Source organism: Halyomorpha halys, unplaced genomic scaffold (assembly GCF_000696795.3).
Source record: "Halyomorpha halys isolate HHAL.00 unplaced genomic scaffold, Hhal_1.1 Scaffold1571.1, whole genome shotgun sequence".
Taxonomy (NCBI): Eukaryota; Metazoa; Arthropoda; class Insecta; order Hemiptera; family Pentatomidae; genus Halyomorpha; species Halyomorpha halys.
Genome location: NW_027105204.1, coordinates 348,708 through 373,256, shown reverse-complemented (window position 1 = coordinate 373,256; position 24,549 = coordinate 348,708). Strand labels below are relative to the sequence as shown.

Sequence of the window (24,549 nt, the reverse complement as noted above, 5' to 3'; positions counted from 1 at the left end):
TTTGTCCTCTTTCCTCACTGTACTTCCTCTCTGGAAAAGATTTGCGTGGAACTACTTTCCTGGTCTTCCTAAGGTAAAGAGATACTATTTGTGCCAATAGTGGATCTTCATTTCTTTCTATAGTCTTTTGAGGGTGTGGTCCTTGCCAAAACATTAGCCGAAGTACTGGACTACACCACCTCAAGATTACAGAACATCATCCATATCCTTAGGCTTCATGGTAGTTATGTTTTTATTTTTTTTTTTTTTTTTGTTAATGACCTATCCGAAAACAGTCGTGATTTTTGGGGTTTATAGCCACTCCTGGATCCTCTTTGTCGTAATATCTTCTCTGTGAAGCATCTCAAATCTTTACTTCATCCTTTAGATCTAGTAAAGATCATCTTCTAGTTCAGCTGTAGAAGGAGGTACGTACTTACTACACGTACTAACATAATTAAATTATTCGAATTTTTAATCTATCAAATTCACACATCTATTATATTCTCTTAGTTACATGAGGACTACCCTAACTGTGGCCTTTGAAGCGTTGGGCTCATTGATTCCACGTTGACCCGAACGTGAATTCAATGAACGCGATACATCCGGAACATGTCACCTAAAACTAACGAGACTGGCCATGGAAAAATTGAAATGAAAAACATTGTCATTCACCTATCAGTAAAAGAATTAGTCTATTATAATCTTCAACGGATTAATTTTATTTTCCTTTGAATTACAAGTAAAGTTATTAAATTCTTAGATTTATTAATATTTTATTGAAGCTCAACAGTCAATTGTACATAAAAAGAGGAAGGATAAATACATATACCTAAATACGTGAATACACTTTAGAACGGATTATGTGTACCAGCCTAAAATCCGTCTTGCAATACTTCGAATTTCTACTTCTCATTTATCTGGTAAAAGTCAAATAGGATCTCTAATTAAGTAACCTTACTTCTTATCAAAGTATGAATAAATCACAGAAATATATAATAATATAAAAAATAAAACTTTAATAGAGATCGTAGAGGCGCACCTGGAGAGATTACTCATTGGACCACGCTCTCTATCATTACGGGAATTTAACTAAAAATGCCCAATGAAACAAGAATTTTATAGAGTGTTAAGACATTTATCTGAGGGTAATTTACTGTAAATAACTTTTTTCCAATCAAAATCCGGACTTCAGAATTATGAACTTTTTTTTTCACATTATGCATGATTGAGATATTAGACGTAAAAATGGTTGAAATGAAGTTTGTAGATCTTTTAATTATTGTTCGAACACAAACGATTTAAAGTCTCTACGACTAATAATAACAAAGATATAGTTCCTTAAAGAATATCCCAGCCAGGACTTTACACGGACTTTTGAACATACTTAATAGCTCGTATCCCTTGAGAATTTCTTTATATCTAAGCCCCATAGGTATTTATTGATATCAGAGGATAATGGGTGAAATTCACTTTTGCTGCATTTGAAATGCATTCTACCTTCTAAAACACATATGGAATTCAGTTAATTGTTTCTATCAGTTAATTCAGTTAATTGTTTGGGGTATCATACGTAGCCAATTTTCTAGATGTTGATTATGTTAATCAATATAATTATATTGATATCTTCAGCACGCACACGCGATCTTCTGAAACTTGCTTTCTTCAGGGATAGATAATATTAAAGTTATGAATCTATTTAATTTTCTTTATAGCTCGTGGACAATACTTAAATGAAAAGTTTTTAAAAAATCGCTAAAGGCGTCTGTTCTGTAGGGAAAAAATCTGAATTGGAATATGATTGTATTTTTTGCTATGCTGAACTAATTTTATTATTCGATATATGTAAGGTTGGAATATTTATTTTAGATATAAAATTATGCTCCAGATGATAATTATTAAATTTTTCAGCAAATGTGGGGCTTTGACTTGCGACGAGGTTTGGATCCAGCTGTAGAGTACCACGGGAGATACAGTACGGATCTCTTCACCGACGAAGCCGTGCAGATCATCGAAGAGCACAATACCAGCGAACCTCTGTTCCTCTACCTCGCTCATGCTGCCGTACACTCCGGCAACCCATACAATCCACTTGCAGCTCCTGATGCCCTCATATCTTCCTTCAGGAATATCACCGATTACTATCGAAAGAGGTTTGCAGGTACGTTTCTGAAAATCTAATTTACTAATTACTGTATTTTGTTATTAATATAAAGCTGAAATATTCAAGCATAATGTATATTTTGTTGTTTTATTTATGGTACCTATTGAAATTAAATAAAAAATAAATATTGAAATTAATAAAAACGTAGAGAGAGAGACAGAGACTCATAACAGTTGTTTATAAAGGAGGGCTAAACCCAGTTACGTGTTGTTGTCCCGGACGATGTATTTATCAGAGTTGGGCAAAAAGTAATTATATTCTTATTTAATTTTTATTTATTCCCTAGAATTCCCAAGAATTTATTATACAATTACAAGTAATTAAAATTGTAATTGTTATTAAAAATACTTAACACCAAAACGGAAAATTCTGTTTTTCAATTGTGTCAAAATATGAAAATATCCCGTTTTAAGATTGCACGCTGGCTTATAGATTTATTAACATATTAACGTATATTTATATGCGTTCGAAGATGTTTAAGATAAGCATAGCATCGATTTTATAATCGTGCGGTTGCATTTTGATTTATTTTAACTTTTAAGATTTCTGCTCATAAGATATATCTTCAATTAAACTGACTTGGCATATGAGTTAAATTACAAGTAATTGTAATTGCAATTACTAAGGGCCAAGATTTAATTAAAATTGAGAACCACAATTACAGTAATTGTAATTGTATCTTAGAATTACTTCAGTGTAATTGTTCATCAAAACCACCAATTTTTTATGGTTTGGAACATTTAACAGTTATCTCAGCGTAATTATCCTGCAACTGAGACATCTAATTGAAGATGTAGTTAAATCACTCGTGTAATGATTCCTGCCCAGCTCTTGTGTGATTTATTAACGGACTTTTAAAGTTGTATAAGGAAAATGTTTGGTGAAATGATCGATTGTTCACTTTTCTGATGTACAGAGTTTACCAAGTTATTTTTATTTCATTTTCATAAATAATGATGTTATATAAAATACCTAAAATAGGGGGAAAATAAATCGATTTGGTTTAAAGAAACTAAAGACCCGATCAGAGGAGTAAATAGCAGGTGGTAATGAGAAAAATATCAAGGGATTCTGAGATAGGTACCTCGGATTGGCGACGGAATTTTTTTTTTAAATATATTATATCTAGTAGTGTAATTAATAAATTTGTATTATCATGTATAACACATAATCACGTCTTCAAATTTTGAGTAAAAAGGTTCCAAAAATCTTAACTGATCTCAAAAATTGGCTGCATTTTCTTGAATTTTCTTGCATTTTCGAAGGTACTGTCTTTGGAATACGTGTAATATTCAATAAAATAAAAAAAAAAATTTTTTGTCATTATTCAAGCAAGCAAAGCAGCGATATATGTACACATTTTTCACCTAACAGAATACTGTATTAACATTTTGGATCTAATTTTTTTTAATGGTTTATATTTTCCTTTAGGGAATTTTTATGATTTGAATGATTATGTAATTTGTATGAGAATAACCTAGGAAGAACAATAAAAATAGTGTTATTAAAATTCAATTCATAAAACTGCATCAAATTAACTAAATACAAAGTCAAAGTCACTTTATGAAAACTATTATGTTATTAAATTATAATAGCAATATTTATTAACTCGTCGTCCGTTGGTTGATCGATTTTAACACGGATGACCGCTGTTGAGACTTTTTCTCACATTTTTTATGGTAGAACTCTCGAACGTATTTTTTAAAACATAAAATTCTGATTTAGATTAGGTTTGTTTAAGCATAATAAAAAAAGTATAAACAAACTTTATTTTGATATATGAGCACCAGATTTTAAAATCAAACATTATTATAAAATAGTAATAAACATAATATAATATTTTAAACAGACAAAGTTATAAAAAGAATCAAAATACCGATATATCATATTATAAGAGCATAACACTAATATTAAAAAAGTCTGAAGAAATCTCTTGTGCACAACTGGTTAAATGAACACGGTATGACTGGGACATATCGATCTTTTGCACTGATGGCAATTCTTTTTTGTTTAGAATGCCTAAATATAACCCAAAAATTTACAAAAAAATGGTATTCATGCGGTGCAACGAAGAAGCGAAAATATGAAAAGACAAATTTTTACGATAAAGACCACCCTAATATACACTTATAGTATGGAAATACAATTCATAGTAAATAATACGCACCTAATGAAGTTCCTGCCTCTTCAAGCATATGCTTTTCTAGTTCTGCTAATGTTTGGAAAAAAACATTTTTACGGATTAAATACTTGTCGCATTTGAGAAAATTCCTCACAACTTATATATTTTTATAGCAGCCTCAGTCGCGAGTGAGATAAAGTCTCACGAGAAGGGTATACTTTCAGGGAAAGAGGGCTGGACGCTTACCCAGAGCTGCTAGAGTGGTGGAGAGGGCGAGGTATTGAAGGATTAGACTGTGAACTACAGATTCCAGGAAGATGGGAACTAGTCTCCGTCTAGCAGCTTCCGGACCTGAAAAACAATTGGCGTGAGAGAAATTCTCACGCAGCGACCAATAACGGGTTAATCAAGTTATCCAATCAAGCCTCTTTAATTTGAGACCTCAGAAATTAATGGTTTTATAATGCAATGTTTCTCTTACCTATTCCACAGTTTGGAGTGTCGGTTCCCATATTTGTTCTTTGAAGTTAGTAAATCTGGTATGGAATGTTTTAACGCTTTTTTATTTGATATTTAGTATTTTTCCTTCGCTATTCAAGAATAAGTTATGGGATAATTATCGATTTACTTTTAAAAGATTCAGTTAGCGAAAAAAAAAATAATAAATTTAAAGTTGACTTTAATCCACATTGTCGTTTCTATTCGTTTCTGTTGTGAGAGAAGGAAAGGCCAAGGGCGCTGGAAAGGATATTCAGCCGAGATTACGAGTAGGTACATTGTACAAGGTCTTTTTTCAATAATGTTCTTTTGTTTTAACATTATGGTTGTCAGCTATGCATTTGTTTTGTTTAAAGACATTTGACTATTAATTTGTCACCTTAAATATGTTTATTGGAAGGGAGTTATAAAACAAGAAAATCGTTTTATTTTTAAATGGTGAAATTAAGATTATTCAATATAATGGTATCATTAAATCCAATAAAAATCTCTCATCACTATAGAAATCACATTCATTTGCTCATTTGATAATTGAAAATTATTGTGAATGTGTGATTCAACTGTATCACTTCCCTTTCTCTTATGACTCACTAACTATAATGAAATCCTTTAGTCCTGGCTATTGCTGAGTAATTATTAGGTCTGTTCTACAACCACTTTTAACAGTCCAGAACTGTATCGAGCATTCACAGTAAAGGTTTGGGGGGGGGGAACCCCGTACTACACATGCTCCATACAATTCTGGACTGTCAAAAGTGGTTGTTAGAACAGACCTATTGTTGTTGAAAAAAAAGTTCAAAATCCATATCTAGGTGCTAAATTAAAGGTCTTTAATTCAAGGAAAATTGATGAAAATTACTTTAAAAAATCATTACTTTAAATTTTATGTTTCTAAATGATTAGTTGAATAACATTCTAGCATCTTTAATATACATATTAATTTTAAATTCAATTCTTTGAAGAAATAAATACAATGAGTTTTTTGGAGGTGTAACTTTCACAGGAAAAGTTTTTTTAATTGCAGAGTGTTTGGTCCATCGCCTATGATCCTACTAAATAAAGTAATTAATTAAAATAAATTCACATAATTTATTCTTAAAAATATATTACAAAATAATTTCTTACATTTTCGAAAATATATCTTTTGTATATTTTACTTAATATCGAATAGGGTTCCGTTGAGTTCTGTTTCCTCACCATAGGAACATTGCACATACTTCTTGCAATATAGTTTATTTTACCATTACCTACATGAATTTTTAATATTTTTTCCTGCCATATTTTCAGGTATGATGACGAAACTAGATGAGTCGGTAGGAAAGGTAGTTGAACAGTTAGAGAGGAAAGGAATGCTTAAAAACTCCATCATTGTGTTCACAACAGACAATGGCGGCCCGGCTGAAGGTTTCAATTTAAATGCAGCTTCAAACTGGCCTCTTAGAGGAGTAAGTGTATTTATTGTTGACTAGAAAAATAGTTTAAATACATAAGTGGTCTGTTAATAAGTGTCTCACAAAATTTAGAATATTTATAAGTGATATTTTAAAATAAATTCTATCTACAAGCAATAATTTTCAATTGGATTTACTATGAATCAACTGTTGAATCCGTTGTGGGTTATATCATGGCTCTATAAGGTGGATTATAGACTCCTTCAATGGATTTGGGGATAGAAAATCTATAGATTGAAAGAGTTGTACTCCTTGACCATTCTTAGCCAAGAATTAATACTCTCCTTTCACAACCAATGGTGTGTTATAATCAAATAACCATTATGGATTTTAATTAAAATAATAAAAAAAACCTAATTGAGCAAATTTCAAAGGCTATTTTCTAGCTCTCTTTCTGGTCTCTACTTGACTGGACTACATTTGGTCTCATAATTACGACTCCCGCTCACTTCAAAAAGTTGTGGAAAATGAAAAAATTATTAGAATCTAAATTGCAGGCTATTTGCTCTTCTTTAAAGGATTATAAAATGAAGAACAGAATTTATTCAAATGATTAAAAAAATAATGTATTTATATCATACATATAGAGTCAAAAAGTTGATAATTGAGTCTTGTTTGATTTACTACAGGATGGTGTTCTTTTTTAAAAAATTAACAAATAACTTTTAAATTTGATGCAACAAACCTAGATTTGTTATCAGCACCCTCAGAAACATAGAAGAGCAGAATATCAAAACTTTCTCCTGGCTTTCAAGATAAAAATCCCAATGCTTGGACTAAGTGACAGTATTTTACCAAATAAAAATTTGATAGACAGAAAATAAGATACAACATTAAAATTAATTGTAAATAATGTGTTCTTAGGTGAAGAACACACTGTGGGAAGGAGGAGTACGAGGGGTAGGTGTTGTGTGGAGTCGCTATCTCAGAAACATGTCAAGGGTTTCTAACCAAACAATGCATATAACAGATTGGCTCCCCACTTTAGTCTCAGCAGCGGGTGGTAATGCAGAGTAAGTATACACAACTAATTTTGCTTGGGAGATATTTTGTTTAAATGCGAAAATGTCATAATAGGCATGTTACCAGATGTTTTCTTATATTACAAAATATTTGTGTTGGTTTCTTTTGAGAGGAACACAAGAATAAAACAATAGAATTTAATGAAATCTTTTACAGTAAATGCTGATTGAAACTTTTTAAATAAAATAGAATTGGGCACTTTTGATTTTACAAAACAAAAACATATTTATCGCAATAATGAATGTAATTTTTGTTATTTTATATAAATATAATACATAATAACAAAATAAATTAATTATTGTATATAAATACAATAAATGTAATTTTTGTTATTTTATATAAATATAATACATAATAACAAAATAAATTAATTATTGTATATAAATACAATAAATGTAATTTTTGTTATTTTTTAGAAACATAGATGGCATTGATGGAATTGACTTGTGGGAATCACTAAGCGAAAATACTCCATCAAATAGAAGTGAAGTACTTCATAATATTGATGACATTTGGGGTAGTTCAGCCCTCACTATTGGCGACTGGAAAGTAGTTAATGGTTAGTCATTCAAAATATACAGTCTTATATAGATTCTCATTTATTCAATATTTCATTGATTGATTTTTTTTTCAAATCATTTTCAAGTTGATGCCGACTTAACTGTGTTTTGTGAATTAATTTAACCTATGTTTGAAGAAAATGTATTTTATGGATATAATTAAGTAATGGATTGGTTTTATAGACAATTTATAAATCAATATGATATAAATATTTATTACAGTAATTAAAGTTAAGTTGTGATGCTAATACAGAGTATCCTGTGAGTGGGAGAATAACAAAATGCTAGTTAAGTTCTGCAATAAATTAATAGAATAAAGGATTTTTTTTATGACAGAAGGTTTTTTACAGTTGTAAAGAATTTGAAAAATTTAGTAATGATTATTAATGCAAATGTTATTTGAATTAAATTGTAAGGTTTTTTTTTTAATTAAGAGGTCAAGAAATTATTGTTGTAATTGTAATATCTGAATTACTAAGAGAGTTGTGAAAATGGAGCCACCTGAGAATTGCACAAGCCAACTATTAGAAAAGTTTGATATGCAAATAAATGGCATTTTATCAAATTTATTAATTTTACAAAACTAATTATTTACTCTTTAGGAACAAACTATCAGAGAGAATGGGATGGATGGTATGGCCCATCTGGGCGTGAGGATGAAAATAATTATGACGCCTGGTCTATTATTCACTCTCCAGCTGGAAGGTCTTTGTCTTGGTATGGCAAGTCGCTGAATCAGCATGCAGTGAGCATTTTTATTTCCTCAAATTTGAAATAATTATTTTTATTCATTCATTTATTTTTATTCTTTATAATATTTCTTTTAGATCAAAATATTAAGAAAGCAGTCTGAAGTTAAGTGTTTCTTTGATTCCTCATTTACCGAATGTGATCCACTGTTAAGTCCATGCCTCTTTAATGTCATTGATGACCCATGTGAATTTAATAATGTAGCCAAAGAGTAAGTAACAAGAATAAAATAACTTCTAAACTATTACATTGTTAACACCCAATAGAGTTCTTCAACTCAGTGATAAACTGATAGAAACAGAAATTTTGATTGATTTTGAAGATTTGATTGATTGAACCTTCTTGATAGGACTGTTAAATAATTGAGCAGTTTTAGATAATTGATCCATATTTTTAAATAATAATTTGAATACTGTGAGAAGCTAATGGATTTTATTTTTTTATTTCAGAGTACATTTTGTACATTTAATTTTACTATTCTTTCAATATTTTTCAATCTGAGATCATTTTTAATGAAACTGCAATATGAAAATCATTAATGGTAGTAGATATAAAAGTAGGAGAAAAAATATTAAAATTACGACTGTTTGAATTTTTCCTTAAAACCTTTGAAAAATTAGTATTTTAGAAGAAAATAAAACAGTTGTTAAAATGAAAAATGGATTAAAAAAAAAACAAACTAAAATCAATCATCATTAAAGTACAAAACGGTTGAGGAAGCTGCTATCTATCACAAAACATTTTAATAAGTTATTTAATAAAAGTAATGAACCTAAAATAATAAAGTCCCAATAATACATTTATTTTATGAGTACAATATAATTTATTTGAAACAAAATGATTGTTTACAAGAACTTCATAAGAAATTTAATTATAAATTTCATTATAGGTATCCATTAAAGCTAAAAGAGCTGTTAGACAAACTTGCTGAATATAACAGTACTGCTGTACCTCCAGGAAACCTTCCTTTGGATCCTAAAGGAGATCCAAAACTATGGAACAACATGTGGACTAATTTTGGAGACTATGAAACAAATTATATATTTTAAAGAAATGATCTTAATTCTTTTTGAGTTTATCTAGTACAAATATAATATATAAGAGTCACTGAATACCCTTTGAATCTGATGAAGGTTATGAAATAAAAACAATTAATGGAGTAAACAAAATGAATTAATGACTGAAAAAAAAGGACTAGATTAGGTATCGTAACAAAAATGTGATAGCATCAAAGATATATACCATTAAATGCTTGCTTGTAACAGTGAGCAATATTTTAATAGATGTATGTTTAATTTATGCACTTCTGATATATCTTCCTTAATTAGATAAATTATGTTTATCACAGTTACATTATAAATCACCTTGGACTTTGTAAATAAACCAATTACTATTTCTACAATTATCTACCATTTCTCTAATCTATCCTTACTATATTTCTCCAAAAATATATCTGGAATTCCTTGGATTCAATTATAATTTAATACTTACACCTATCCGATTGCATTCATTGTTTTGTGTTTATGCTAAGTGTAATGTGAAGTTTATTATTTAAAATTTAGAGTCAATCCCATTTACTTTATTATGTTAAGAGCAGATTTTTTTCTTACAGATTTTATTTACAATGGTAACATGAAGTTTGACATTCAATAAAAAAACAATGTTAAAACTAAACAGCTTTAATTGTGATGGAATGTTAAATTGTAATATTAAATGTTATTTGTTAATGCACAGTTACTACTGAACATAGTTTTAACATTGTTGGAAAAGTACATAAAGCTTTAAAAATTTGATGCTGTTTAGCTAAAAAAGATTATTAAAAATTAAAGTCAATTGATTCAATAATTTTTTTTATTGTCTTCTGGGAATACTGCTTGATAATATTACGGAACATGCATACACATAAAATTAGAATTTTAATTTAATTAATATTTTAAAAAAGGTTTATTCCAGGGAACAAAATATACGACTTATGAGTGATAAAATGAAATAGAATTTATATTAGCCTCATTATTATATTAGTTTTAATAGAAAATATTTATTTAGTGGTGATTTGTTTTAACTTTGTTATCATAAATGATTTTTAACCATATATAACTTAATTCAGATCTAAAAAAAAAAAAAAAAAAGACTCCTTAAAAATTCTTGAAACACTCTCACTTTTTTTTTTTGGTTAGCTCAACAGACCTTGCAAATCTTTGGCCTCCCATGTATTCTCTTGCCAACTATACTGGCATTTATTGTTATGTAGACAGGTACTGATGGATTGCTTTGAGTCATAGAGATATTCATAACCAATCTCTGCAAGCTGTTCTCTGTTAGCTCTCCTTTCAAACTGATCCCAGATCGCTCTGGTTATACTATAACAAATATAATAATAAAACCCAACATAGAATATAATTATCAATGTCATAAACAAGTATTATTTTGAGCATATCCTATAAAAAAAAAGTCCAGGTGGTTGTTTTAAATCTCACTCTAATTGATATTATAAAGTTCTCTAAAGTAGAAGGCCTCAGTAATGTGAGTCTAAATAGGTAAGATAGCTGGTTAGGAACTAAATAGACAGGATGAGTCTTAGAACTAAATAGACAAGCTTTGTACTTTGTAGCTTTGTCTTACAGGGTACTATATCTGTAAGCAATTACCGTTGTAAAGATGTAAGTCCTGACTGGGTGGGTCCCTAGGCTATATGAAAGGATTAAGAGTGTAGGAAAGAGGGAGGTGATCACTAGGGAATAAACGAAAAATAAGACACATGTGCTTACTAACTGTCCCAAGAAGGAACTGATTATTTATTTTTTTCTGATCCCTCTAAAACATTAAATTGATAGGTTGCATTACGTATGGTTACATAATTCAAATGGGTTACTACCTTTTTCTACCATTGGTACTAGAAGGTCTACAGTGAAATACTTAACCTGGTGCTTTGAATGGATCTGTTACATATGGTTTCAAATATAAAAAAATTGAAGGTGAGGAAGCTACTTTTTTTTTTTTTCTGACCTCCTAAAAAATAAGAACAAACAATTATAATATATACAAGTGAAAATGTATGTTCATATGTTGGAAAAGTAAAACATCTTGTATTGCCAGTATGGTATTGCAAGATAGGTTGCTTAGTCCGCTGAAGGCGGTGTCATCGATGATGGCATGTGTTTGCCTGTAGCTTACTAGGAATTTTTTTTTCCTACCTCTAGTTTATTATTTATTAAAACAAATACAATTATATACATATCACTTAAGACTAAGAGAAATTATATATACACCTAAGTACAATTGATCTTGGTTTGCCTTGCTGCATTATTTACAATTATAATACTGTTTACATATTATACATAAAATTATTTACATTTAAATCAATAAATGAACATAACACTACATAAATAGGTGGTGCTCCTACGTGGGGGGCGCTGAAGCTCATAGTTTTGCCAGATGTTCATAGGTAGTTCATATGCTACATCATATGTTTCTTTATGATCTAAAGCAACTGACAGAAGTTTTTAGTTGTTTTTTTTTTTTTATATGATATTAATAATATTTTTATATAGATGAACTGACTTAGTTGGGGACAATAATCCCATGACTTTTTAACAAAAAATAAAAAGGAAAAATATCAAGTAGAGTTCTTACAAGTAGAGACTCATCACATATCAACTCATTCATTTCAATGTAGCTGGGAGATGAAATAGCATTATTTTTTTTATGAAACATTTAGGGCATGAAAGAAGTTTAATAAAGTCTTGTTTATTAATTTCTGAAACATCAGTGTGGTGTTTAGAATCCTACTTTACAAAGCTAATACGTTTTAATGGTGAATATTAACAGAACATCAAATATTTGTCCCTCCATTGTCATAATAGTCACTCTTAAACTCCCTGAGAATTTTCATTCAGAATAGAGTGACTCGCCAATGTAGTGTCAAATCAACCATTTTTTATCAATACACTCAAGAAAACAAACAACAGGAAAAGTCGTTGTTGAAACATAGATGTATATAGAGATTGTTTTTTCAAATTATGATTAATTTTGATAAAATGTAATCTAAACTAGGTCTCCACTTAAGTTAAGTTGGACTAGTTGTTTTCGAAATGTGGTTATCAAGGAAATAAGTTTGCGCAAGCGCAAGCGAAAGTAAAGGATAGACCATGTTATCAATACTTTCCTCTAATTTGAAATTTTTAAATAATTCAAATTAAACTAGACGTTTTTGAAATTTAGGTGTAACGGGGAAAATACTTTTATCCATTTGTAAGCGAAAGTAGTTGATGAAAAAGATACTGTACATGTTTTACACTGAACCCCAACTTCTTCCTAATTTATACAAGAAAATGTCTGCACAAGTCAGCTACTTTTGAGTTACCTCTGAGGGGCCGTATTCAAAATACAGGTTAGCACACTAGATCCATTTGCTAAAGTAAGAGATGAAATTTGTATTAAAATTCATAGTAGGCTATGTTAATACTAATTCTCCTTTAAACTTTAGGTCATATTGGATACTACGCTTTGAAATATGTATAAGTGCGTTGAAAAATAATTTTACGTGTAAGCGAAAATAGTGGACGGAGTCTTATGAAATTGATATGGGATCCACTCGGTAACAACGCGCAGAAACTTCATGAAAATTGGTTCGATCTATTATGACCGGAAACAGATTTAACTGCAGAACTATAAATCGACATAGAACCAAATTTGTTCCTTGTCTAAAATTTAAAATGGGGAAGAAATTTTTGGATTCCGAACAAAGAAACGTTCTTCATTTTCTGCATGAAAACAAAACTTTGTTAACACGCTTTGTAGCGAAACCCTGTTATGTTATCGCTATGTATTGAGACATTGATAAAGGACACAAAAATAAATATTTTTGGAGAATCCCTCATAAATCAAACTTACTTTTACTCGTTCTCCTTTTTTGATTTTGTTAAGAACTCATAAAAGTAAAAAAAAAAAAAAAACTGAGATAGTGATGGGCAAAAGTAATTTTAATTTATTAATTAACTTGAACTTCTATCTCTGATTTTAGCTCTGACATTCAAACATGGTAGTACTTCTATTTCTCCCATAGTCTGTTCAATACAACTTGAGTAATTGGTTAAATGATGTATCTAAGGCCTCTAGCAAAAATTGTTAAATGTATTTTAAAAATGCATTTATACTAAAGAAAAAACAATATGGAAGTACATACCAGGAAAACGAGCGATTTTTTTAATTTTTTGTTACCGGTTACAGTGTGATAACGTCTGTTCTCTTTCCTTTAATTTATTATAATTTATGTCTTTATGGTTAATAGACGGCCCGACCCCAACTGAAAACGATCCAGGGGGGTGTTTATCTCGAACGAGCGGAAGTCAACAATTGTCGTCTAATTAACTCTACAGTTCCTATATTGTTTCTATTATTGACAGTTTGTTTTTATCTATATTTTAAGCATTCAAATTAAGCCTAGAGAATTTTTTTTTAATTAGTACTAATTTTAGTTTATTATAGCACCCTGAGTGAAACTTACATACAACAATATGAATGCTGAATAATTGACTTTTTTTTTATTGTATTCAACTTTTAAATTTAACTAATTGATTAAAAATATATAGGAATCAAATATTAAAATTATTATTTGTAGGTATGTAAAAATGCATTTGAAACTCTTTTATGGTCTGACACAACTTACTTTTGCACATTCGATCAAGGAACACTGGGAAAGATCTCGCCCAGATAGGAGCCGTTCGTTTCTGAAAATAGCATGTTTAAACAACAGCCCTTATGAAATCACTTTCAGTATCCGATGAGAATTTTTTTCACAGCAGCCATGCATTTTGATATGAAACGTCAAAACCAAAAATGAAATGAGGTTACCACCTTTTTCTCTCATTCAAATATCAGCTTACGTTTACAATTTTTTTTCAAATAGATAATTTTTTTCCAAAATTAGCAAAGTTTTTTTTCAGCTGTTCATTTATAAATCCAATTCGTTGAAGTTGGGGGGTTGAACTGTAGGGCAGTTCCCACTATCCTTCAAAGGGAAAGTAAAGCAAAAATGGAAAAGCGATTGAATCCTATTCTTCTCTTACGCTCCTCGAGTTAATCAGAAGGCCCACATTTTTGGCTTCACTTTTCCTAGCAGCTTACCTTTTTCATTATACCTCTTCTTCCAAGGTTCAACTTTATGAAGCGGGTTAGTTCAGTGGAAATTTGAAACAGCAATGATAACACTCATTACATCACAAAATATAAAGATCTTTAATGGTTCTGATGTAAATCGACCTTCCTCATCTTTTTTAATACCAGTAAAGAAATAAAGAGGACATTTTTCGAGTGTTATCCATCATCTGAGAAATTATTGTCTTGAAAGCTGTCTTAAGTAGAAACAAGGCCATATGAGGTAGGAAACCTAGATCCCAACTCATGAAGCTCGGATTACAAAGATGGGCACAGATCATAATCTGGTGCTCCCTTCATGGCAAAAGTATGTTTAGTTCATGTTTGAAAAAAATATTTTATAATTCCCTCAATTTTCTTCTTACGGTATAAGTGAACACAAAAAAGTGGGAATGAATCAATTAATTTTGATTTGGTGACAGGAAATTAACATGTAGCTCTGATGACATTCAAAAACACGCTGGTAAATAATCTTGGAATATTCAGCTCAAACATGGAGAGGTGTGCACACCGCACAAGGTTTTTAACTTGGTCAGTAGATATTGTATATACAGGTACTAAATGAACTCACCTATGCAACGAGGATACAACCAAATGTTTTTATTTATCGTGTATTTTAGCTACTCAATGTTCTATCTCTTCTATATCTTATAATGATACATATACATATACATGATCTGTTAAGCAATGAAAATGCTTGAAAAATTGAAGAATTTACGATACACAATTTTACAAAAATGTTGGTACCTTATTATGTGAGTTCTAATAATCATGAATAAAAAATATTATCTTAACGTAAGTAAAAATTACCTATCACTTCTTGTACGGTATTAAACATTAGCTGCATTTATGATAACAGGATGGAAAGTTGTTATTGAACGGCAGATTTCCAAACCAACCAGAGGTACTGCTTGTGTAGTATATATATATTGTGTAAATGTCTTATGATTACACGAGTCAATTTGATAATGAATGTAAAATAAAAACCGGATTAATGCGGTATGTCACTAATAAAAATTATATTTAATTTTAAAATTAAAAAAAAAACAGTTAAAATAAAAAAAAAAATAATATCTAATATTAAATAATTCCGCTATAATCAAATTTGGTTCTCGGCATTTCTGCATGTTAGTAATTTTATACCAACTTAATTTTATTCGAGTATGTTCTTTCTTTGTCGTTTGAATTTGTATATTATCTTCTTGATAAGATTTTTGGATTGGTAAAAATTATTATAAATATATCGTTGCTTGAGCTGTGATGCTTCGTAAATACTAAAAAAACTTTATACCATTTAAAAAGAAAAACAATTAATGCTTCAATCTAGAAACATTTTGAAAGAATTCATGAAGTCAGATTGGTATCATAAAAAACGATGCTTGATCCGGGATGTTTCTAGAACGATGGGATGTTTTTAATGAAATGATCAAGACTAGAAATACATATTTATATAAGTATAATATTGAGCAGATACCTGGACCATAAAATATAATCAAAGGAAGAAACGTTTTGCTGTAGAAACGGACAACTTGTGGCGAGCGACAGAAATAAACAGAATGGATAAAGTAAGAATCGTAACAGTATGAGAAAGGATAGAATCTGAAAAAAACATTCCGAAAGAGATTAAGAGAAAACGCCTGAAGTGGTATCAATATTTAAAAAGAATGCTTGAAGAAAGATTACCACCGAAGATACACCCATGGAAAATAGATTATAGAAGAAAACGAGGTAGAGAAAGGGAAGTTTGGGACAAAGCCAAAGAGAGGAATGGGCTTAGGACAGGATCATCTAGAAGGAGACCATATGAAATAAAGAGTAAGGAGGGACTTCAACAACTTCAGTGGAATACCTAAGTATAAAATACTAAGGGGAAGCAGGCCTGGAGGTTGCACCTCCACCTGACTCGGTTAGGTATAATTTCACGCCGTTTTTCAATTTCCGGCGCTTTTTAAATATTGCTCGATTTAACTATCTTAAAGTTTTATCTTCTCGTTTTAAGCTAATATGTCAAAAGTGATATAGAATCGTTTCTCCCCAGGGTCTTTGCGTGGCGGGTTCGGCGGTGAAGTATTGACTTTTTTTTGTGTGCCACCACGTAGAGCGGGAGTGGAGGATTTTACGCCGTTTTTCCATTTCTGTCGCTTTTTAAATATTGCTGGATTTAACTATCTCAAAGTTTCCTCTTCCCGTTCTTGAAGGGGGATATGAGTTTAGCGTTGACCTCAATGGTCTATTTATTGATTTAAAGTAGACATATGACAGTTTTGATAGAGAGGAACTAGATACGATGAAGATAATGCTAAAATTGGAAATTTGCAGGAAGCTATGATAGCAGGATGAAGATAAAAATACAAGGAATGCTATCAAAAGAATTTGCAGTAAAGAGCGACCTCAGGAAAGGAGACCTACTATCACCTATCCTTTCCAATATAGTGTTGAAAAAAGCTATTCAGGATAACACGAACTAACCCTAATGGAACTATTTATGATGGCCTCACACAGCTCTTGGTATATGCGGATGTCGTACTCATAATAACTAAAAGCACGGTAGCGTTTGGAGGAGCTTTTGAGGAGTTTGAAAGGGAGGCGGCAGAAGTGGGCCTTCGTGTTAATGAAGGAAACACAAAATATTTAAAATCATCCAGAAACCAACATCTGGAACACCATTATTTACAGATCGACAAACGCAGTGTCAAAAGTACATGAGGTACTTTTCAGTACCTTGGTTCTGACAACAGAAATAAAAAAGAAGTGAATGCGAGGTTGTCTGCAGGTAACAAGTGCTTTTTTACCCTACAAAAAACTTTAAAGTTTAAAACTCTTACAAAAAAAATAAAAACTCATGATATATATAACAATTTGATAACAAGTATAAATAAAAACCTCTGGATTAATGTAGTATATCACTTGGAAAACTTACTTTAATATTTAATTTCCTCACCAACAAGTTAAAATTAAAAATAATAATATCTAATGCTAAATAATTCCGAAACGATTTAATTTTATTCTCAACATTTATGTATGTTAGTAATTTTATATCTTGTTAATTTTATTCGAATAGGTTCTTGCTTGTATTATCTTCATGATCTGATTTTTAGATTGATAAAAATCATAATAAATATATCGTTGCTTAAGCTGTGATGCTTCGTAACTCCTAAAAAAAACTTTATAACAATTAAAAAGAATAAAAATCAATGCTTCAATCTAGAAACATCTCGAAAGAATTCTTGAAATCAGAAAAAATCAGATTGGTATTCTACAAAACGATGTTTATAGAACGATCCGTGATGTTTATAGAACGATGGGAGGATTTTTAATGAAATATCCAAGAAATAGATATTTATACAAGTATAATATTGAGCAGATACCTGGGCCATAAAATATGATCAAAAGAAAAAACTTTTTGCTGTAAGAATAGACAGCTGGTGACGAGCGACAGAAATAACCAGAATGGATAAAGTAAGAATTGTAACAGTGTGAGAAATGATGGAATCTGAAAAAACTTTCTGGGAGAGATTGAGAGAAAATGCCTGAAGTGGTATCAACATTTAGGCGGCAGAAGTGCTTGAAGAAAGATAGCTTGAAGCAATGATTATAGATGGAAACATGGAAAATAGATTATAGAAAAAACGAGGTAGAGAAAGGGAAGTTTGGGACTAAGCCTGAGAGAGGAATGGGCTTAGGACAGAATGATCTGAAAGGAGGCCATATGAAATTAGGGGTAAGGAGAGACATTAACTTCTGTGGAATCCCTCTGTATAAAATAAAAAAACTGGTAATTGCCCAATATCGAAGATGCTATGATACTTTCCTGATTATAGTATTATCCCATTAAGGAAAATTTCCTAGCGTATATGATATAAGCAGTATAGGGCATGCTGTTTGCTTTTATTTGGACATTTGGGTCATTCCTGCTTAGACGACTGGAAGAGTTCAAGTTTCTACAAGTATCCCAGCCCCTATACCCTGCTTCTTTCTTCTTAAACTTTTTCTTAAACACCTTACTTTATGTTTTATATTATGAAAAGTAACCGAAAATATACATACGGAACTAACTAGATATCAACCCTCATGACAAATCCTCGAATTTAAATTACAAATTTAATACACATGATTTTAAAGTCTATGCATAAGGACTGCCCTTAGACACTTTTAATTTTCATTCTTAATTTTCTGCTCATTTGAGCATCATGAACTTTTGAATTTCAGCGTTCTTTTATAAAAGTCATATAAAAGCTGAATTTTATCCTCAACGACTATTTTCCCCAATAAATTTGTTAAATAGCTTTAATTATAAGTTTAAATAAATGTATCGTTTTTCCACTGAATGTATCTCTTGAATTATTTATTTCATTATCTAGAAAATATAGATATTAAAAGAGAAGAATGAAAGTTGCCTCCTGTAGTAAACATCGTTGGTAGTAATGTTGGGACATGGTAAATTTTTGTTGTGGTCCATTCAAATCGCTTCAAGTAAAATATTTATACGGCTGCCCCTCCGTGTTTGCTTTTTTCAGCTGTAAAAAAACTGCTAAGATGTACTTTATAGGTACTCTGAAGGTGAAACGTTTCTCATAAGTTACTTATTTGTTTGACCTTGCTTTTGTACTCATCACGTGGCCTACACATGTCCTTTTGAAGGTTCCCAAAACGTATGTTGAATTTTATATTGCAAAAACAAGGAAAGGTAGTTTTTATAGCTTAGAGGATTATCAAGATATTTTTCGAGTTACAGTAAGTGCATCATGAAATTCAACTCTTCAAGGAGGTAAATTTTTCATGCTGTAAGGGCTGGTCCTACCTTTAAATGAGCTCCATAATGCGCCCAATGCTGTTATTTAAAAACTTGCGAGGATAGTTGGTATGCTTACATCGGCCATCTTTTGGGGCCAAAAAGCATTATACTCCATTGAATGGTTTTCACCATAATCTCCGTAATGAAAAGGTTAATTCCACACAGTAATTTCCTCTGCCACCTCACGACGAACACCACAGATTTCGTAGAAATATCCTTTTCAATTGACCAACGTTATACCCTAGATGTTGTGCAACAACAAATCAAGCTCTTGGAATGTTTTGAAAGCATACATTGCGCTGTTTCGAGTTCGATGCTTCTTAGCAACATCACGCATACGCCCGGAAATTGTATTTGTCGTTTCCAACTTTCCCCGATATAAGACATTTTTGGACACAAAACAACCCCGAAAACTCACTTCAAGCATTAAAATTAAAGTAATAGGTAAACATAGAGAACTGAAAAAACAAGTAGCACGACTAAAGGCGCGAACCATTTCTAAATTATAGGGAATATGAGAATGATGATATGTAGAATTATGTTTTTGTCGTATATTGGCAGGATATCTCAGTTATTAATAATCCAATGATAAATGCAACAGTTTGAACCAATTTAACACTATATTGATTATTAGTTGGGTATTCATCATGTTTAGAAAATAATAAAACGAAAATTTGAATGAGGTTGAGGAAGTATCCTTAATTAGGGAAAAAAATTGGCTGTTGAGAGTAATCATCAACAAATCACATCCTTGCACAACCGTTGTTCCATAAACAGTACTTTCCAATAAAGTACTGAACCCCAATTTTTTTTTTGGTAATAAATAAAATATGGTACTTGTATAAACTAAACGGTTATTGACTATAAGAAGGGATACATTTAAGTTTTCGTTTTGTGTAATTGATATGTGTACAATTTCATTTTGTCGATTCAAGAATCAACTTTTTCACATTCGAGGCCAACTAGTTTTGCAAACACAAATACGAGCACCTGAGAGGTTACTGTACTACGATTACGCCACTCACCACCCCCACTCTTCGTCGTAGTGCCCCCTCTGTCTGAAAAGTCAGTGTTGCCAGGACGTCTTGAGTGATTGTTTGTTTTTGCGCTGGCTACATTGATCAGTGGATGAAAGGTGCCAAAATATCAGGGACATTTGTGTTTGAACAATCCAACATCGAAAAGTAAGTTTATCCACACTACAAGGGTCTCTTCTATATGTATTGAAGTAAACTTGCATAGTATAATAATAATAAAAAAATATCCATTTTATTTTATAAGTAATTAAAAATCAATAATAATTTAGGTAGAATGTGTTCTTAATCGATAAATAAAAACTATATTTTCAGCATTAATATGTATGTTTTAATAGAATCATACAAATTAAAAAGTATATTTCTAAAGGATATTCATTTTTCATTGTAATTTTTCATAGATTGTATTAAAATTTTATTGTATTAAAAATATTGATGATAATTAACTTCCATTGAAGTAGTCAATACAATACCATGCAAGTATTATGTTTTTGTATTATATATTATAAAGTTTATTAATATGTAAATAACGATAAATAAAGATTTCAATTCAAATCCTATTCAAGATTTTCCTAAAATTAGTTTTTTTTATTGGAATCATTAATACCTTTTTCGTAATATTATATTGTTTAGTAATAGAAGTTTTAATAAAATTGTATACAATGAAAATAAAGTAAATGATATATAGTTTTTGTAATACAATATAATTTTAAAATCAAAAATTTGATTTTATATTAAACTCGTAAGCAATACAGGTGAGTTTTCCGAACACTGGTTAGTGTGTACGCAATTGTTAGTTGAAACTCTTTGCATCAAAGTTATTGAAATGATCTATGATCCGAGCTATCTTAAATTAATATGAAAATATAAACTAGTATAGGTATATACTTTTTATGTTTTTGTCATAGTTACATGTTCTACAGAGAGAAAGTTGGCCATCATCTATATTGTTTAGAACCGTGAACTCTCCACGGTTCTTGGTGCCGTTTTTAAGAGAAAGTCATTTCCTTGCTACTGAATCTTCTCTTTCATGCCAAAAACTAGTAACTAAATTTGTTTTTATATCTTTTCGAATTCTTTTAACTGTGTCTCAATAATTCATTGCTTTAAATCGATAGTACTGAAGTTAAAACAAAATACTAGTGATAAGAAACTTTGTAATAATTGTTTGATCTAAAACAAAAATTTTTGTATTTAAATTATTTCACAACTCTGATAATTAGCTACTCTTCGAAGTAGGGTACTCTCCGAATATTGGTTAGTGTGTACGCATTGAATGGTTGAAACTCCTTTTCATGTACATATATAGGCACTTAAGCTGGGATACCTCTAAGGCTTGAATGAATCAACAATACGATCTTTTTGCTTCTATCATATTTTTTTATTCCACCGTCTTGTAGGATATTCTTATAATTCTCTTTGACTTTGAAATTTCTTTTTATATGTTCCTAGAAAGAAGCTTTGATGTTTTTTTTTAAATGGTATTTTTCGGGCATGCGTGGTATCACAACTTAGGCTACGATATATTTTTATAAATGAATAAAATACCTACTTTATTCCATGGGTCCTCCCCAAAATAATAGTAAGTAAGAATCGAATCAGCGCCGTGTCTCCCAAGATACCTAGTGGGTACTGCACCACAAATGTTGGAGAAATCTTGTAAAGAAAATGTTCTAAATGAATTTTTACTTTGGCAATCGCGTCACACGAAAGCTGTCCGAATATGCAGTCTTCCAGCATTTATCATGCAACCGGCTTCCTAACTTAACTCGTTGGACAATTAAAGAGTTTTCAAAGTAACTTTGTTAGACGTCATAAAGTCATATAATTCTTCCGGGTCGTTGTCTTGCAACACGTCCCATATTGCAATGCACCTTACTTGAAAAATCATATACCAACACTAAGAGAATCCTATTCCCAAGACTAGTTTGTATTGCCATACTTTATTTAGGATCTTGGGAAGTGAGCTCAAGGATATTCTTCAGCTTTTATTAGGGTAATCCACTCCGGATCTACGGTAGTGATCTTCAAAATGTTATCCTCTGGTTCAACCTTACTTTTCGAAGCGTGTCGACGAGCTGCAATGCATACTTTGCCTTATCATTATTTATAAGTGTTTGAAAAAAAAAATTAAGGCTAGTTATCTAATAAAAAGTTTTTGTTACCACTTTCAATTATCTAAAAAAGTAACATTATCAATATCCAACTCGATGACCGCCTTGCCACCGCAAATAAGGGCATGAGAGTTCCGACCAGTTTCCTTCTTCAGTACCCCCGTTATTCCATTCATTGTTCCTAGAAAAAAGAAAAAAGGAAATGTTCATAAATAAAACTTTTACTTATAATATTAAATCACCGATGAAAAATAAATATAATTATCTATTTCATATACAGAGGAAGACAAATGGTTTATTTATTCAGTTTTGCTGCCCAAATGGATTGGGTTGCTATAGTACAAGTCATATTAATTTATTTTCGGTCAGAAATAATTTATTTTTTATTTTCATTTCAATGGTTTATGATTTTATTTATTCATTTATTTTACTATATTTATATTTATTTTTTGTTTCACTAAATTCTTCTATTAAACTCTTAACCATAATTCTTGTGACTAACGCAGGTGCTGGTGTATAATATTTAAATAGTAGAGGATGATAATCTCGATCAGTATTGTAACCCTCGATATTTACACCAAAGTCTTCCAGAAAGTTCTCCACTTGTCCAAGAGGAAATGTCTCTCTCTGAAGACCTCGCACAATTACGCATATCTGATTTTTTCATATTCTAAATAGAAATAGATTAAGGAATTAAAGGCCCGATATTTTTTTTTTAAATTAGTAAAAACTGTTTCATAAACGACGTTTCGGCATAAGTTTGAGGCCTTCATCAGGACTACAAAAAAAACGAGATACCATATAATACTATCGATAATACTATTCGAAGGCTATATATAGTAGTAGTATAGTAAGAATTTATGCAAAAAGATAACAAACATTGTAAATATTATTAAAAAATAAAAGTTATTTTAAAAAAATTATTAAAACTCTAACAAAGATATATCCCCTAAAATGTGTTATTATTTTAGTTATCTTCGTTCTTCTCATCACCATACCTTCCTCTTCTCCCTTTGATTCTTCCTTACGTACGTTATTTACTTCTGCTCGTTATTTCTTATTATTTTTACTTTTACTACTAACCCCCATTTGATTTAATTAAATTTCCATGCTCTTTACGGTATTGTGTAAGTGTTTTACGTTGCGATAATTTATTTGTTTTTTTTTAAAATTATTTACATGAAGCACACTTGTGGTTTGTATTCCGTTATTTTTTTCCGTTTTAAAATATTTTAAATGTTAGTCATTTTGTGTGTAAATTCATACTATTCCAATATTTTGTATTTCCTTCACATAATATTATTTGTTATCTACTTAATTTCTTATTATACTATTGTTCTTCTTTTTTTCATTAAAATGTGGTTGTCATCTCTTTATGTTTTAAGTCCTAATGAATGCTTGAAATTTTGGCTGAAAATTTGGGACAAAAAAAAATTGCATTTATTTGTGTTCATTATTACTCTACTGACCACACCTAAGACCATTTTCTCATATAGAAATTATTTTGTATCCTTTAATATGCAACAACATATTTTGTTAATACAATTTATTACTAATTCTTATTCAAATTTAATTTTTTATTTTCTTAATTTAATATTTATTGCTTATTTGAATTAATTACATATTTTCGAATAAGTAATTTTTGTTTTCTTATTCCGGGGCAACCACCGTTGATTGGGAATTTGCTACATTTATATTCACAAAAAGAAAAAGTCTCAATAGCTGTAGTTTGGAACTGTGCCCTAAACTTCAAATGAAGGAAAACAATTTAGAGAAATATTCTGATAACTTCGTAACGTTAGATGTTTATTTTACATCACCATACTGCATACCACAAATATATTGCTATGTACTGGTAGCAGATTTACTTGGGATGCCAGGATAATCGCTGAAGGCAATTATC

The 24,549-nt window shown here is 30.4% G+C and overlaps 2 protein-coding genes across 2 annotated transcripts in view; both read left to right on the top strand.

Moving 5' to 3' along the window:
* Window positions 1-1,890: 1,890 nt before the first annotated feature.
* On the top strand, window positions 1,891-9,949 carry LOC106690084 (arylsulfatase B; the record flags this gene model as incomplete). The annotated part of the gene is given in 7 exon segments (XM_014435368.3): window positions 1,891-2,140; window positions 6,051-6,208; window positions 7,079-7,227; window positions 7,654-7,796; window positions 8,400-8,542; window positions 8,625-8,758; window positions 9,437-9,949. Coding segments are annotated over 7 exon segments (1,137 nt in total), but the record flags the coding sequence as incomplete, so codon positions are not given.
* A 10,612-nt stretch (window positions 9,950-20,561) lies between these two features.
* Window positions 20,562-24,549, top strand: part of LOC106690083 (alpha-tocopherol transfer protein) — a 21,598-nt gene continuing 17,610 nt past the window's right edge. Inside the window, exon 1 of the mRNA XM_014435366.2 lies at window positions 20,562-20,682. The gene's annotated coding sequence lies outside the window, so the exon portion shown is untranslated. The remainder of the gene's footprint in view (window positions 20,683-24,549) is intronic.